Raw genomic sequence first — 16,313 nt, forward strand, 5'->3', positions numbered from 1 at the left:
GAATTTGAGCTGGGTGACTTTTTCACAGGCATATGTGTTTTGCAGCCCACAGTGATATCATCAGTCTGATTCAGACCACTGGAATCGAAGCAATTTAAGTAGAGGTTTATTTGCACACCCAATTTAAATCAATCGCAATTGTAAAGTATGTAATTCTGCACAGACACGTCCTAACTTAATTGTATTCAAGGGAATCGGAGGCTTTTTTTTTAAACAGTCCAAAGTTTATTTAACATTTTAGTCTCAAACTGGTTAACAGCCACTTCATCTCCCCCAGGGACTGCTGCGAAATGTTTTCCAACAGAGGGCTAGGGAATTATCTTATAATTCTGCAAATCCTACAGTCTTTTAGAGGATTGATCAGGGTTAATTTGGCAGTAATAATCATTAGCTTACTCCAAGTTATTCACAGCTTGCAAGTATATTTAGGCATTTGAGACATCAACCAACAAAATAAGAACTTGGGTTTTCAGTGGCAAGATTCAAACAGCATTCTGCTAGACCTCATGGTCTATGGGTGCAAATATTTTCAGGGCTCTGCTTCAACACTTGGACTAAATCCAGAAAAGAAAATTGGAAATATCTGAAAACATCTCCAGCTGCACAATCCACCTCCATTATGACCAGCGGTTGACTTTATTTTTAAAAATAGGAAATATTTATGATCTCTGAACTGAGGGTGCGGAAACCAAATTTAAATGTGGGGATTTGTCTCAAGATCTTTTGAGTTAATCACGAGGATATGTTCTGGTGTTCAGAGAAGCAATAGAGAAATAGCCTCTGGTCGTAGGCTAAGTCCATTTTCAACACCACTAAATAACCAAAGAAGACAGAAGCATATGATTCAGAGAGAGAGAAAAAATATCAAACATGGTGTTTGCTTGGCTGCTAATAATCTATTCTGCCAACGGAAGGATAAACTGAAAACTCTAAAGAAAATCCACTGTAAATCAGTTCATAAAACATGCCTGTGAAAATGAATAGCTTTTCTTTGGGGGGTGATAAAACACTCTTAACTGAAAAGCAACAAGCCCAGAAGATTTTTTAAAAAAGAATAAAAGTAAGAATAGCAAGCCCTAATGCATGATTACAAATTATCTTAACAGTACATTTGCAAAAGGTTATAAAAATAGCAAGTAATATGCCCTGGATTCCGGAGTTAGTGGTGCGACAGCTAATGCAATAATGAATTGTTTCAAACGTCGGTGTTTAAGCCACAGAAAGCCGATTTGATCCAATTCTTTTTCCAGTAGGCCGCACTGTCGTTAATGAAATTAAACATACCAATCGCATTTGTCCCCCGGGACTAGGGAACCGAAAGCACTGGCGGTTTACTTTTTTATTAAAATAAATTGCAGGCCACAAGATGGACTAATTGCAGGCAGAATTAAAAAAAGAAACATTCCACTGATATAATTAAGCCAATTTTCAGGGCCAGAATGAGGTAGCCTTGATATGACATAGAGCACCCATTTCTCCCCGTATTTTTTTTTCCTCAAAAGGCAGACAGTTAACTATTAGACAAATATTGTGTCACCCCAGCCTTCTGTCTTTTATCGAATAGTGATGGCTAAATTTTCTCTGAACCTTGTTGCCAGGATATTGTGTTCATATGAAGCCGCTGACAGGCAGAGAAAAGAAAATAGACCTGGGGGTAGAATGTGTGTGAAATTAAAGGAATAAAGGAAAAAGCTTTAGTTGAACTTCCTGCACACCACTAAGACTGACTCCACTAATCATGGTATGTTGAATAAGCCACAACTGGGTTTGTTAAGCCACCAATTGTGGCTTATAAACCCCAGTGGCCAGGTTCTTGGAGCAAGCAAGCAAATACATTGGACTTTAGTGCCTTAAGAGTGGTTAGAAAAGAAGGAAGAATCTCATGACTTTGGCTTCTTCAAAAATATTTTGAAAATGGGAATTATTGTTTTTGAGTTGACAAACAGATTTATGGCTCATAGACTCAGAGAAAGCAAAGGTTGGAAGGGGCCTTGGAGATCACGTAGTCTGCCCCATGCACGGAGTCACTACAACAGCATGCACACAATATCACCTTCGTCTCACTTAATTAGTTCACCGGGGCAGTCCTCACCTTGCCTGCTTTTGAGGGAAAGACGCTCATCCGGAAAAGTGGGTGCGGTGTACCTCTGCTCATGTTGAGAGTACCAATTGTTCACACATGTGCACCTTGGGGGGCAGAAGGTTCACCCCCAGGCACAAGCCGAAGCTTGCTCTTTTATACATTTTTCTTTGGGCTACAAAGGGAAACTCAGGGGTTGTTGGCTCCCTGACTCATCCTTGTGGAAGGAGTGGCAGGGAAAACTCAGAATCCAGTGGGAGAATCCATGTTTCTCATGGGATAATGAACAAGAGGAGAAAAACCCTGATGCAATTTAAGCCAGCTGCCTACGTTCATATCTCCTTTCAAGCCATCACTTTCCCACCCCGAAGCCTGCCTGCGGATCGTAAGTCCGGTGCAGCAGAAAATGGATTCAATTTTCTTTGCTGCCATTCACTTTGCCAGCCTGGGAGAAATTTTGAAAAGACGGTCCCCGTGCACCTTCTCATCTGAGGTGGCTAAGGTTGTCTGTACGTCGCTGGAGGCTTGGTTGTACCAACTGAACTAAAAACACTCTCAGAAGAAGCTAAAAGCCAACTACTTCGACATCGCTGCCAAGAAAGCAACATGGAAGACCCCTGAAATTCCCAAAAGTCAAGCTGAACTCTAGCGAGGCCTTAACTAATTCCCAAGAAGAATGGGCCCCGACAGTAAGAGCTCTTCGTTGGAAGAATTTGCCAGGCAAAGTGTTCTTCACCAGAGGGATGTGCAGCGAGGCTGGATAGCTCCCGGTTCAAGAGCCTGCAGGGCTGAATTCCTGCACTGGCAGAGGGTTGGACTAAATGACCTTTCAGGTCTCTTCTAGTCTTTACATTCTATGATGCAATAACTGGGGAATTAGCATAAGGGAGCCCTAGGGAGAAGCCCCCACCCCACCAACCCAATCAAAAGTGTACCCCCTCCCATCTGCGGCCACTATTTATCTTGTGTCTTTGTTTCATCTGAAGAGATCGAAGCATGCGCTCTCCCATGTTCATCACACTCTGCACAAATAGGAGCACCACAATTAATTACCAATGCAATGGCTGCTTTTCCACAGATACTGTAAAGCATGCCCAGCTTCTGCACCCCTCCACCTTCCCAGCCAGTGCTCAAGCCAACTAACCCATTCAGCCTTCAAACCTTTTAAAGCGTTCCTTTCTTTGGGAAGGAAATTCTTTGTCCCCGGGGCCTTAATTTCCAAAAACACCCCACCCCTTGCTTTTCCTCTCTTAGGGTCACCTGAGCGATTGCATCTAAAAGTTATTCTGACATGGGGGACTGCAAAGGGAAAAAATAAAATAGAGAAGGGGTTCATTTAAAAATAAGATTTTTCCCCCCTAAAAAATAATCCTGGGTAATTTGGACTTAGACTGTAATTATACATCACTTCAATTACCAGATTAACTCCCCCCCCCCATGCATTTCTAATTGCCTGGCTGAATCACATGGTGGGGAGGGGGGGAATAAAAGAACCATGAGGAGCAATGTCGCCTTCAAAGAAGTTGATGGCAAAGAAAAATGAGAGAAAGATGTGGGTGGATGTTTTTCACTGGGAAAAAAGGGAAAGGCAAACCAAGGTGGGAGGAAGGTGGAGAGAAATAGTGAGGCCAGGTTGCGGAAGGAAGGAAGGAAGGAAGGAAGGAAGGAAGGAAGGAAGGAAGGAAGGAAGGAAGGAAGGGAGGGAGGGAGGGAGGGAGGGAGGGAGGGAGGGAGGGAGGGAGGAAGTTCTCATGGCATCAAGAAGATGTTCTATGTGGGATGGAATGCAAGATACAACAGGTGGACATTCATCTGGATGTATGGGACTCAACCTGGCCAGGTTCATGCCACACTCTTACCCCTAAACTGAGTAAACAAACATAACAATGCCCAAACAGATAAACCACTTTCTGGCTAATTCTGATGAATTTTCTGCTTCATCCATGCTGGAAACAAGGGCTGGTTTCTCCTAGCATCCAGAACCATCACCAACCCAACTCTGGTTTAGCCTAGCCTAGCGTAGTGGGCTAACCCACACATGTGAACTCAGGTTCCTCTAAGGCAGGATACAAATGGTCTGCCAAAGAATCCATAACTGTGCAGAGAGAGAAATTAAGTGGATGTTTCTCATAATGTTCCCAGATCAAGGAGAACTTCTCTAAATGAGTTGCAGAGGCAGGATTCCCCCTTAGCAAGAGCAGAAGCACTGCTCCTGAAAAAATTCTCCCGTTCCCCTTTTACCTAGTGTAATTAAGGTGGAGTGACTCTGAATTACTCTCTCGTGCTTCCCTCCTCTCCTGGACTAAGGAATCATTCCTATCCTAGTCCAACTTGTCTGAACTTTAACCATCTAGCCTCCTCCTGCATGTTCCCAGGACCTGCTAGACATTCTATCTCAAAGCTTTGGGGAAAAGTGCCTAGAAATGTATGCCTTGTTCACAAGTACAAGTCACAAGCATAAGGACCTCCAAATTTCTGATGGGGTCAGTTCAGAAATCACAGAATGGCAGCTTGCAAGAACTTCGGCTGCATGCTCCTGACCCTGGCTCTTGGAATCCAAATATTCAGCCTCACAGAGAAGTCCCTTGGAGATTCTTCAGCCCACTGCCAAACTGTTTGTTTTCCTCCTTCTTCTAAGAAGACACACCTGATGGGAAAGGAGAAGACCATCCAGCGGGTTCCTCCAGAAAGCACGACACTATCATAGCACAATCTGAAATGTTTTCAGCGCAGGTATTACATTTCTCTCATGAATGATTTACTTCCACAAATGGCTGTACATTGTCTCATGAATGTGAACATGACCCTGAGCTGAAGAGTTTTTGCTATGATGTTGAGAACTTCTTAATCACTGCCATTCAGTCACAGCCATCCTGACAAGACAAAGAGCTCCATCTAGGCCAGTGTTTCTCAACCTTGGGAACTTTAAGATGTGCGGACTTCAACTCCCAGAATTCCCTAGCCAGCATGGCTGGCTAGGGAATTCTGGGAGTTGAAGTCCACACATCTTAAAGTTCCCAAGGTTGAGAAACACTGATCTAGGAGGCCAGGCCCAACGTTCTCATTGCATGTCAGCAAACCATCCACTGAAATTCAAGTTCTAGATAGAAAGGCTTAGTTGAACTCCACAGTTGGGAAGAACCATACTTGTCTTCTATGAGAGCTGTCTCAGGTTCAACTTCCCATCCTCTAAGCTACCATATTTCCTTCAGCTACATAACTCTGGCTTCAAGATAGATCATGGAGGGGAAAAAGTGACCACTGCTGTTTAAACAGCAACTCCATCTGAGGTTTGCTGGAATGATCCCACCAGCATGGGTGGGATCCATCCAGGTCTCCATCAAGTACTTCATCCCCAGATTCTTCCTTCAGGAACTCCAGAAGATGATCAATTCTTTCAAAATAATGGAGGCCCCAGCTCAAGAAACACTCCCCCCACCATTGAGGACTTTATTCTCTTGGAGTTAACCTGAGAGGAAACCATGATAGCTACCAACTGCGCTAGTATAAGTAGCTGAGGTCAGCAGTGGGTGGGGCTACCCTTTGCCATGCCTTCTCCTCTCCCATTACCACGTCACCTAGCAGGCTGATCGAGCCAGGACAGATCACTCAAGTTGCGGATACAAAGTGATCCCCTGCAGTTGACCACTCGTGGGGTCAAAATAATGAGGCGGTGATCCCAAGGAGAGCAGACTTGACATTTTCCCATGGATTTCAAAGGTTTGCAAGCTTCCTCATTCTGAGTTTGTGAGACCTCCTTTGCAGTAAATGCAGCACTTGGAGGATTTCCTCCCTAAAAGCTGGAACATAAGAGATGTTCCAGAATCAACCTCCATCTTGACGTGGTCTCCTATAAAAACCAGGTTAGGAAAAACTGCGGTAAAAGATGCTAAGCTCCCATCATCCCAAGTCAGATGGTGTTGGGAAAAGTGCTCTTGACCTTCTGCCTTTGGACTACATCTCCTACCATCCCTCGGGCCATGGTGGCTGGAGATCCTGAGATTTGGCGGGGAGGATCACACTTGCCTGGGTGCTGTACTCCAGATTCCCTGGGAGTAAAATCAAATGGCTGCATATGGCACCTTGAATCAGCGAAAGGGCTCTCGAAACACAAGAAAACCAGGATTTCCAATCCCAGGATCCTTCACTGGAAGCCATAACAATCAAGCTAATAAAAAGCCCACATACAAAGTCTGTGAAAGAGGAGCACAATCATTCGAACTGAAAGTTATTGCGTAATGAGATCCCTCTGAGCAAATGCAATTCCATTTCCCCACCAAAGACTTTCTACACATGCCTAGAAGCTCTCTTGGCTTCACACAGCCCCTGTGCCTCTGCCTATGAGAGGAGAAAACGTCATTTTTGTTCCCAGCCTGGCTGCCCATAGTTCTTCCATGGGGATCAAGCTGCCAAGATCTATGCAACAGATCAGCAGGAGAGAGAGGATTTCTGGGTGGTTCCTCACCCAAGGAGAAAAAGAGCTTTTCTCTGCACTTCTACATTTCTGAGGCCTCCTCGTATAGAGAGAAAGGCCAGAAAAAAGAGAGGGAGAAAGGAGAGATGAGGAACGACGAAGCCCAAGGGGACAAAGAGCTCTTTATGCCTTAAGTAAGGTGACCTCATTGGCATTTTCAGAAAAAAGGAAAGGGGGGGACCTTTGCAAATACATGCCCCAAAGACTTTATAACCTGAAGAACAATCCAAATCTTGCCCTTTGCTTTCTTCTGGCAGAGCCTGGGGCCATCCGCTGGACTTTCATTGAAACGGTTCATACAGGACAATTATGATTTAATAATTCAAAGCATTTCAAACCTCTGCCCCCCACCTCCCCCGCTGCCACCAGCTTGAAGATTTTACAGAACAGTAATATATCAGACAGCTCTTTGCTTGTTTGGGTTTGCAATCAAAAAAGACACAACGCAAAAGGAAAGAGGCATGAGGAGGGCAAAGGAAAAGAAGATCATTCAGACCCTGGTACGTCCAGGTATTTTCCTCCCTTACACCCTTCAAGGCCACTAATTAGTAAAGAAATGTAGGGAGCAGTAAACCAAGAAAGCTTCCTGGCATATGCAAAAAGTCTTTTAAAAGGAAAATAAGGAAAGAGTCCATATATGTGGAAACACATACAGAGGAACTAGACGCAACTGAATTGCTTAGCATCAGCACTCAGGATCCTTGGGCAGAACTCAGCTGTCTGCTACCCTGATATTTCCCTGTATAAACACTATCTATAGGAACCCACATCAGGAACTGTTCCTTGTCACTTGCACCTAGAAAACTAGCAGCTCAGGAAATCTAAGAGAAAGATAATATCCAAGTCGCTCCCTTAATATATCAGAAGACTGCTGAACACACTGTATGATGCCAAGACCTCAACACTACAACATCTTTTTAAGAAAAGAGGGAAACTGGAAAGAAGTATAAGGAAATAGCTCAACAACCAAGGGCACTGTGCGCGAAGGACATTCCTTGTTCAAACTCAGGCATCGCCAGTTAAATCTGGGAAAGATTCTAGCTGGAAATCTTGGAAGCATCTGCCAGTCAGAGCGAACACTACTGAGTTAAAAAGACACAAAAGAGGCATGTGTTTGTGTGGGATTGCAATAGGATTTTATGTTTTATTTATCGAGACCTTGATGCCAACAAACTGTGTCGCCTTGACATCTGATACTATTTTACCTGTGGGTGGGGAGGATCAAAATAATAATAATAATAATAATAATAATAATAATAATAATAATAATTTCTTGATAAAATCCATCCAACCACTTCCATTTTCAACTTGTCCAAGCTGGAAGAAACTGCACTTTGAACTAGGCAATCTGTGGTCCAACCTCTAATAGGCCCTGTCAAGCTTCCTTCTTGCCTTTGTAACAAAATCCTACCTCACAGGGTTGTCATAACGATCACAACACAGGGTACTCTTCAAAAAGAGCCAAAGGCTACATCAACAAGGAGTGTTTCTTCACTATCCAACCTCTGATGAGATTTGCTAAGGATGCCAATGATCTCGTTCCTAATATTTTATAAATACACAATTCAACGTTTCCCATTCATGACATAATTAACCCAGAACGGCCCTCTTCCAGAATCAAAATGAAAGATAAATCAAGTGCTTCTTAAGGATGTACCAAAACATCTGGAGAAATTTTTAACAATTTATAACGTACTTTTTACCATCATATTTCTCAACCAGTATAACTTGACTTTTCAAACAGAGACGGAAGGGATATACTGACATTCTGTACAGTAGACATGTCAACATCAAGACATCTTAGAAGATATTCCTTATCTATAAGAACTTTTAATACTACAAGATGAATTCAGATCAGCACTCCAGTCATTACCAAATCAGAAGGTTACAGAAATTGATGGACTATCTATGAAAATATAGCAAACCACAGAAAAAGCAGCAGCAAAGCTTCTAACCAACCCATTCCAACAAGTAAGTGAAGAATGACATAGTGGCCAACGAATTGCCAGTGGTCAAGCTACATTCCAATACCAAAAGGAGATTTTAACAGAGTGTACAAACTACCGGACAATATCCTTAATTTCAAACACTAGCAAAATAACGTTTAGGATCATCCAACACAGATTAGAGCCCTACACAAAAAGGAGATGCCACAGATGTTCAAGCTGGGTTTAGAAAAAACCGAGAAACATGAGACATTATTGCTGATGCACGCTGGATAATTGAAAAAGTCAAAGAATACCAAAAAGAAGGAAATTGTGTGCTTCGTTGATATAGGAAGGCCTTGATTATGTCAATCATATCAAGCTGAGGATTGTCCTTAGGAAAATGGGAACATCTCCTTTGGATGTCCCCATTTTGGACTATGGCTGTTGTCCCCGTTATCCCCACTGCAGGAGGACAATGCACAGGACACAAAACCATCATCCGTACAGAACATGGCGAATCGGTGGCTCCGGGTCAGCAAAGGAGTGAGGCAAGGCTGTATACTCTCTCCTTTTTTATTCAATCTATATGCGGAACATATACGGAGGGAGACTGGACTGGAGGAAAACGAGTGTGGTTTGGGGGCTGAGCATGATTTGAGGAAGAAACATCACTAACCTGCACTATACTAGTGATAGTAAATGCAAAAATGCTCGACTAATGACAGCAAAGGAGCTCAGATGGGACTAAGATTAAACAGAGAGACCAAACTCATGACGACAGGTACGGCAACCAGCTTTAGAAGAAGACAGCGAAATAGCACCTGCCTTTTAGGGTTGATTATCAACAGTAAAGGAACCAGCAGTTAAGAAATAACCATAAACTGGTAGAGCAGCCATGAAGTCCTCAGAAAAGAGAGCCAGACGCTGGGCTATGTCTCTAGCCACGAGGTTCAGCATCCTGCAAGCAATGGTTATCCCTGTGACACTCTAAGGAAGTGAAAGTTGCACTCTGAAGGAGCGGGATAGGAAGATTATTGACGCTTGTGAACTTGAGCGTTGAAGAAGACTCTTGAGAATGCCATGGAAGGCCAAGAAAACAAACAAAGGGATCGCAGAATAACTCAGTGCAGAGTTCCCCTCTGAGGCACAAATAACCAGGTCCAAATGGCCATATTTTGCACACAGTATGCAAACACCCAGCTCCCTTGAGAATTTAATTTAATTTAATTTAATTCATTCAGTGTAGGCATCGCCTGACTCCAGACTGACTCTGGGCAGTGTACACACACCTTTCAGTACAAAGCAGAGAAGAACTGAAGCCAACCACTCCTCCATTCCCTCCCACAACAACAACCCTGTGAGTTAGGCTAGGCAGACAGAGTGACTGGGCACTTCCATTGCTAAGAACAGATCTGAACCTGGGCCTCTCTCATTCTAGTCCAATATTGTCACCCAAACCACAATGGCTCTCTCTGCGCTGTTAGATTTAAAAGCAATAGCTGATTTTTCCATTTAAATTATTTGCCATCATTTTTCTAGCCATCAACGACCTCAGTGGCTCACAAAGGCTGCTGTCCTAAGCTCTAATTTCTGGCATTGGGTGGATGGGAGACCACTAGGAAATCCCACTGTTAGAGAAGACTTTATTTTTTCCTTATCTCCCAGGTATGGACTCAGTTACAGGAGCAGGTTGGGGATTGATCGTCATGGAGAAATCTATCTATGTGGTCACTAGGAGTCTGAAATAGCTTGATGGCACATAATCAATCAATCAATCAATCACATAAGCTAGTAACAATGGATATTTCAGGTTCTCTGTTTTAAGGCAAAGATAAAAGCGGGTCCTGGTATTTTTACACACACAAACCCACTCAGCTTTCTAGGCCTGCTCCGGAACTACATGGCAGGCAGTGGATCCAGGCCATTCAGAAACCTAAGGCCTGTCATTCCCATGACAAGCAAAGCTTGATTAAGTTTAAACCTTAGTTGGTTTGTGGCTCCCTGTACCCAGTGAACCCAGCCTGTCCAGTAATTTCATGCTTTGGGTCCAGCTCTTTAAAACGGGCTCCTTTGTGTTTTTAGGGCCAGCCTATCTCAGAAATAAGAGTTCTGGGGAAAATCCTGCGGCCTCCCTTGGATCTTCTGATGGGAGGGGGCAACCTGTTGGTGCAAGCAGCTCTTCAGCTCATTCAGAAAGCCCCCCTCTTTCTATCCTTTCTCCCAGTGGGATAAAGTAAGCTCTCACTACTTTTCTGAACCCCACCTCCATCTGCCCAGGTGATTCCACATCCTCAATGAGGACCGGAGCCTTGAACTGGTGGGGTGGGGAGCAGAACAGTTCACACTTCCCAGTATCAGGCGGGCAGAGACAGACAGACAGGCAGGCTTCCCCCCCCCAAGCTGACTAAAGTACGGACGGGGGAGGAAAGTCCAGTATGGTCACAGCGCTGTAAGAAAAGGGTTCCCCGAGCGGGCGATCCGCCGGAAGGGCAAGACGAGCGTCCTCCGATCCGGCAGCGCCCAAACCGCGCCGGCGGCGCGTGGAAGAGCGAAGAAGGACCGTAGCTGTGGGAACGGGATCGAGGCGCACGCGTCCCTTCCCCACGTGCCGGGGGACACGCCTTCTGCACCGAGCACCCAACCAGGCGCGAGAACTGGCCCTTCAGTTGCCTCCCGCCTCCCTTCCCCAGGGGCAGGGACCGATCCCCCGGCGTCCGGCGCAGTCGGCGTGGAAGCGGAGTCTTCCTCCGCTCTCTTCCCGGGCCAGGTCACCTTTGGCTGGGCTGGGGCGTTAAGCAGGCGCTGGGCTGGTTAGGAGGTAGGTGGGAGACCACCGGGAGATCCATGCCTGTCCATGTGCCTGCCAAGAAAACTACTGGATTTGTCCAGCGAGTCAACACGAGCTGAGCTCACGCACAGCAGACGGGAGCTTGTAAAAAAAATACCGAGGTCGTGTCAAAGCTAGGTCTGAATGAACGAGAGCCCGCTCTGCATATGTAGGCAGATCCAGAGCGATTGAATACACACACACACACACACACACACACACACACGAGCCTGTCTCTTGGTCTCTATGTCAGAAATCCGAAAAAAATTATATAGAGTTTATGCGCCGCGCATGCACACTTTTCTTCTATATTGTTTCTTTTCCACCTGGGCTGCTCCACCTTCGCCAGCTGAAGGGCTTCATAAGTAACTTATTTGCGCACAGGGAAGTCAGGAATCGGAAGGAAGGAAGGAAGGAAGGAAGGAAAGGGATGAGAGGAAAAGGCCTGAAGGTATACTTTAATGAAGTCAACATAAAGGTTACCAAATCAGTCGCAAGTTTTGGAGGGTCCCCAAACCCTTCAGCAGAGCAAAAAGAAAGCAAATCGCATAGTATTACTACCATCATATTCCTCCTCATCAGTAATGAACAGGAGGAGGGGGAAACGTGGCGGGCGCTCAGATTATATAACTTCTTGGCGACTCCAAATTTTCTCAGAGCTCTTTTTAAAAAAAAAAAATCCACCCTTGTTTTTTCCCGGTCTGGATCAACGCAAGCCGGTGAGACCCTCAGATCAGGAAAAACGGGCATTTCCCACCCATCCACCTCCATTAAAGCACCTTCAACTTCACGGCAGTTGCTTTCCAAGCAGGGACGCGCGCAGTTGGCTCCTTTTCCACTTGAGATGTTCTGTCCTCCCCCCCCTTTTTTTTTTATTAGGGGAAGAAGGCCTCTCTTGAGGAGACCGTGGGTTGCTTAACTTGAAAATGGGGGAGGGGGCGCACACTGGTTTTAAAAAGGCCACCTTGAAACGTGGTTAGGTAGAGAAAGGCGAAGCAAGGAGAGTTTTGAATCGGGCTTCTCTCTATCACGACCGTAATCAAGGAAGATAATAATATTAATAAAATCATCATCACCCAGGAAGACGCGTTCCAGTAAAGGAGGTTTGGATCTAAACTCTGTGCCTTCCGCTTTATCCTGCTTTTTTTGTTTCGAAAACACAGGACGCTTTCCCCCTTTATTAAGTAGATACGGGTCCACCTCTTTAAAAAAATAAAAGAATAAAAAAGAATAAAAATCAAAAAACTACAAGCGCGGGTGGGCGAGCCAAGGTAGGTGACTTAAAAAAAAAATCTGGTCAAGCCAAATTTTGGGGTCCCTCTCTGGGAGGAAAATGAGGGTGATTTGGGGTGGGAGCTGGGGAGGGAATTAGAAACTAGCCGCCCCCCAGGCATTTAAGGACACGGAGCAAAAGCGACGTGCTTCAGGCCCGGTTTGAGAATCCGCCTTGGCGTCTGGCTTGCAAACCAGAGGGTCGATTCCTCCGTTTCTCCCTTCTTCCCCACCCCCCTCCCCCGCGGAGGAGGCCCTTGAGATCCGGAAACCTGGACTACCGTTTTTTTGTTTTGTTTTGTTTTAATCCTTAAAAGGATTTTCGGCTTCAAAAGACCTTTTCCATCTCCGCAGCGCCCCTTCTCGCTTGTTTTTTCCAGGCACTCTAAATGGTTGAGTCTGGGGTCCGTATCAAAACCAGACACTTCCAGGTTGGATCAAGCGGGAAACAGCGAGGGCAGAGAAAAAGACTTCGCTTCCCCCCCCTCCCCATTTTGCTTTGCTTCAAAACCTCTACTTTCCTACTACCCTTTAAGAAAACTCGGGGGTTGTGTTACACACACACACACACACATAAAATATGTGTAATATATAGTTTTTCAACAGACTTCCAAAACTGGAAAAATGGGAAGAAAGGAAAGCAAAGGGGAACTGGGCCCGGGAAGGATCCAAATCTTATAAACGCCGCCTGATTTTTGGTTAATTTCACTAACAGAATTTCCCCCTGAAATTGACAAATCCTAATGCGGCCCAGCAATCCGATACACGCTTCATTTTTGGAGTCAACCTCACTGAACTGAGTAGGTGCAACATATTCTCCTTTCCTGTCTCGCCAAAATTGCCGGGGGTGGGGGTTAAGGAAGTTAAGTAATGAGCACCTGCACAAACCCTAATAAATAATTTTTAGAAGGACGGAAGGTTTTTTTGTTGCTGTTTAAAGGTATCCTCGGAAGAAAGATGGGGAAGCTTGGCTGAAACGTGTCCTGAAAAACAGATTGAACAGTAATCGCCACAGCGGTTCCTCGCCAATTTCCGTAGTCGTGAAAATAGTATTATTTGAGAGTTTATTTATCTCAGCATTGTACAATCCACGCGCGGTGGGGGCAGACCAGCGTCTTGGAGAAACCTGTTTTCCTTTGAGTGCCCAGCAGCAGAAGCAGGGGAGACGAAAACGGTGGGCTTTTTTGCCTGTTGAAACTGCGGGGACCCTATTAGCAAGCAAGCGATCATGACTTTTAATATAAGGAAGGAAGGAAGGAAGGAAAGTTTTGTCCATTCCTAGAGTGGTGAAAGGCAGAATAAAAGGTCAGAGTATTTTAAACCTGGATGCTACTGTAGAAACAAGTTAACTTTCCTTCTTTCCTGTGGATTAAATCAGGTCTGCAAAGCCACTGCTTCACTTGTTAACAGTGGGACGGACGGGAGAACTGTGTACAGTAAGTGGGGAAGCGAAGAAAGTCTTTCTACCAGCCTACAGCGGCCTGGGAGGACCGAGAAAAGGCCGTCGCTTGGAATTGTCTTGACCTTGAACAAGAACCGGAGAAGCGCGGACCGTGGCACTTGAAGCGTTAACAAAAAAGACCAACACTGAGGACGAGAAAACTCGCCCCTTTCCTATCTTAAGTGGGGGGCGGAATGCAATTACCGAACCTTGGCATAATTATCAACTCCACCTCCACACAGCAACGAAAAATTAAAATTAAGAGTTTTGCAAAGAGCCGTCCTTTCCTTGGAAAACGCAGCTGAATCGCGAGTCAGATATGAAGGAAAGCTCGTTAGAGTCCATATACTGGGGAGGGGGGGTCGCCGCTGAGGCGAAACGTCTAATTTTCCTGTCTCAAAATTGCTCTACATGGAAAGGAATCCCACTGAAATCAACCAAAGCGTCTACCGCATTTAAGGGTTGAAGCTCCGCAGTTTTGAACCAGGCGCCTTTCCTGCTACTTGATTTTAAAGGAACTTAAACCGCATTGCAGCCTCCCTCGCTTTTTCTGCTCCAAAATCTTGCGCCTAGATTTCCTCCCGGCATTAGCGAAAGACAGCCAAACCCGGCGTAAATAAAATTCAAAAGACCAGCCGAACCACCGCGGGAGCAAATTAAAAATAAAATAAAATTCACGACGCAGCTCACACCCACCCACCGCCTCTCTGGCAAAAGGGCGAAAAAGAGCGAAACGTTCAAAAGTCTGGAGCCGACTTGAACTCGAGCGGCAGAAACTTCAAGCAAGAACCGAGTTGCTTCCTTAGGGGCCGAGCAAAGTCCTCGATTATTTTGCCATAAAGTCTTTTTGCGGGGAAAAAATGGAGGGGGGTGAGGAGAGGAGGGGGGGATAAATCGTCATTTGACAGTTGAAGAATCCGAGATCTTACAACCCGCTCTTCTACATTTTCCATTTTTAAAAATTACCAGTTTGCATTTCATTAGCAGCCGATTCCTCTCCCCCAGCTGAGTATTCCCCCCCCCCGCATATATCGGAATACACACACTCCCTTCCACGAGCAGGTCTTCTTTCCCCTTCCCCAATTTCAATTTTCTCGCCCCCGCTGCAAAAAAAAATGAATGAACTTGGGAAGAAGGACATCAAAAGCTGCCAAGAGGCCCAGAAGAAGCCGCGGCGAATTAAAAGAAAGAAAGAAACAGAAATCTCCTGTTGGCTTTCACCTTTCGCTTCCCTCCTCCCCCCAGCTATGAACCCCAAATAAATGGTGGCTCCCCCGGTTCTCTCTGCCTATTTCCAGTCCGCCCCCCCCCCTCCGCCTTGGGAGGCCTGCATGGTTTTCTTCCCCCCGAAAAAAAATTAAAATAAAACCACACTCAAGCACTCCCCCCCTTCTCTCTCGCAACTTCCACCAGCAATGAACCCGCGCCTGCTGCCAGTCGTGAATCTCTAGCGCCCACTATTCAAAGAGCCGGGAATTAAAAACTTTGCAAGAAATTAAACACACACACACACACACACCAGAACTTGGAAACAACTCGGAGAAGGGGAGAAAGAGGAGGTGGTGGAGGAGGAGGGGGGGAGTTGCGAAGCTTCAACTTTGCTTAACTTTCACTTCTCTCTCTCCCCGCCGCCGCTCTTTTTTTAAAGAGATCCCCCCCACCCCGCTTTGGCCATCCTTGGGAGCCCGGCGCGCCGCAGAGGGGGCGACCCCCGCCGATCCCGGAATGCCGAGCGGGCAAAGCGAAGCGAAACTTCGAGGAAGCCCAGCTCGCTCCAGATGCGCGCAGCCCGGCGGCCGAGAAGCAAAATCAGCGGCGCCGCTCGCGCTTTCTCCCCGGTTTGGTTCTTGCCCGCAGCGGCGGGGAGAAACCGAGCAGCCCCCCCCCCCGCCGCCTGGCCTCCGTCCCTTGCTCCCCGGAGAGCCAGCCCGGGTCCCCCCCTGCGCGTCCCTCTCCTCTTCCTCCTCCTCCCTTCCCTCTGCCCGTCTCTCCTCTCCCCCACCGCTCGCCCCGCGGGAAAAGGAACCTACTTTTCGGCAGTTTCCTGGCCCGCGCCTTGGATCGCATCTTGCCGGCGCGCTGGATCCTTCCTTGAACCCGCAGCTGCTCTGCCGCGCGATCATCCTCTCCCCAGCATTGTCAGTTCGGACACCTTCGCACATGCGCAGAGAGCATTCAATCTGACACCCGCTCCGGGGCCAAAAGGGAAGGGGGGAAAAAAAAACACCACCACGCCAATCCTTTCCAATGTGTTCATCAAGAGCTGGAAGGGCTGGTGCCTCTGGAAGAGA

The 16,313-nt window shown here is 46.2% G+C and overlaps 1 protein-coding gene across 5 annotated transcripts in view; it reads right to left on the reverse strand.

Annotated features, from left to right (window-relative positions):
- Nucleotides 1-16,313, reverse strand: part of PRDM16 (PR/SET domain 16) — a 337,046-nt gene that overhangs the window by 320,520 nt on the left and 213 nt on the right. Inside the window, exon 2 of one of the 5 annotated variants that reach the window (XM_088136702.1) lies at nt 16,053-16,303. In XM_088136702.1, the coding sequence (XP_087992828.1) occupies nt 16,053-16,089 (37 nt within the window). In that variant the 5' untranslated portion in view covers nt 16,090-16,303. Of the gene's footprint in view, nt 1-16,052; nt 16,308-16,313 lie in introns of those variants that run through there. The other 4 variants (XM_088136703.1, XM_088136701.1, XM_088136704.1 and 1 more) reach the window with 4 other exon arrangements.

This window comes from Python bivittatus, unplaced genomic scaffold, assembly GCF_059951505.1.
Source record: "Python bivittatus isolate LINGU-HERP-01145 unplaced genomic scaffold, Pbiv_v1 ctg000090_np1212, whole genome shotgun sequence".
NCBI lineage: Eukaryota > Metazoa > Chordata > Lepidosauria > Squamata > Pythonidae > Python > Python bivittatus.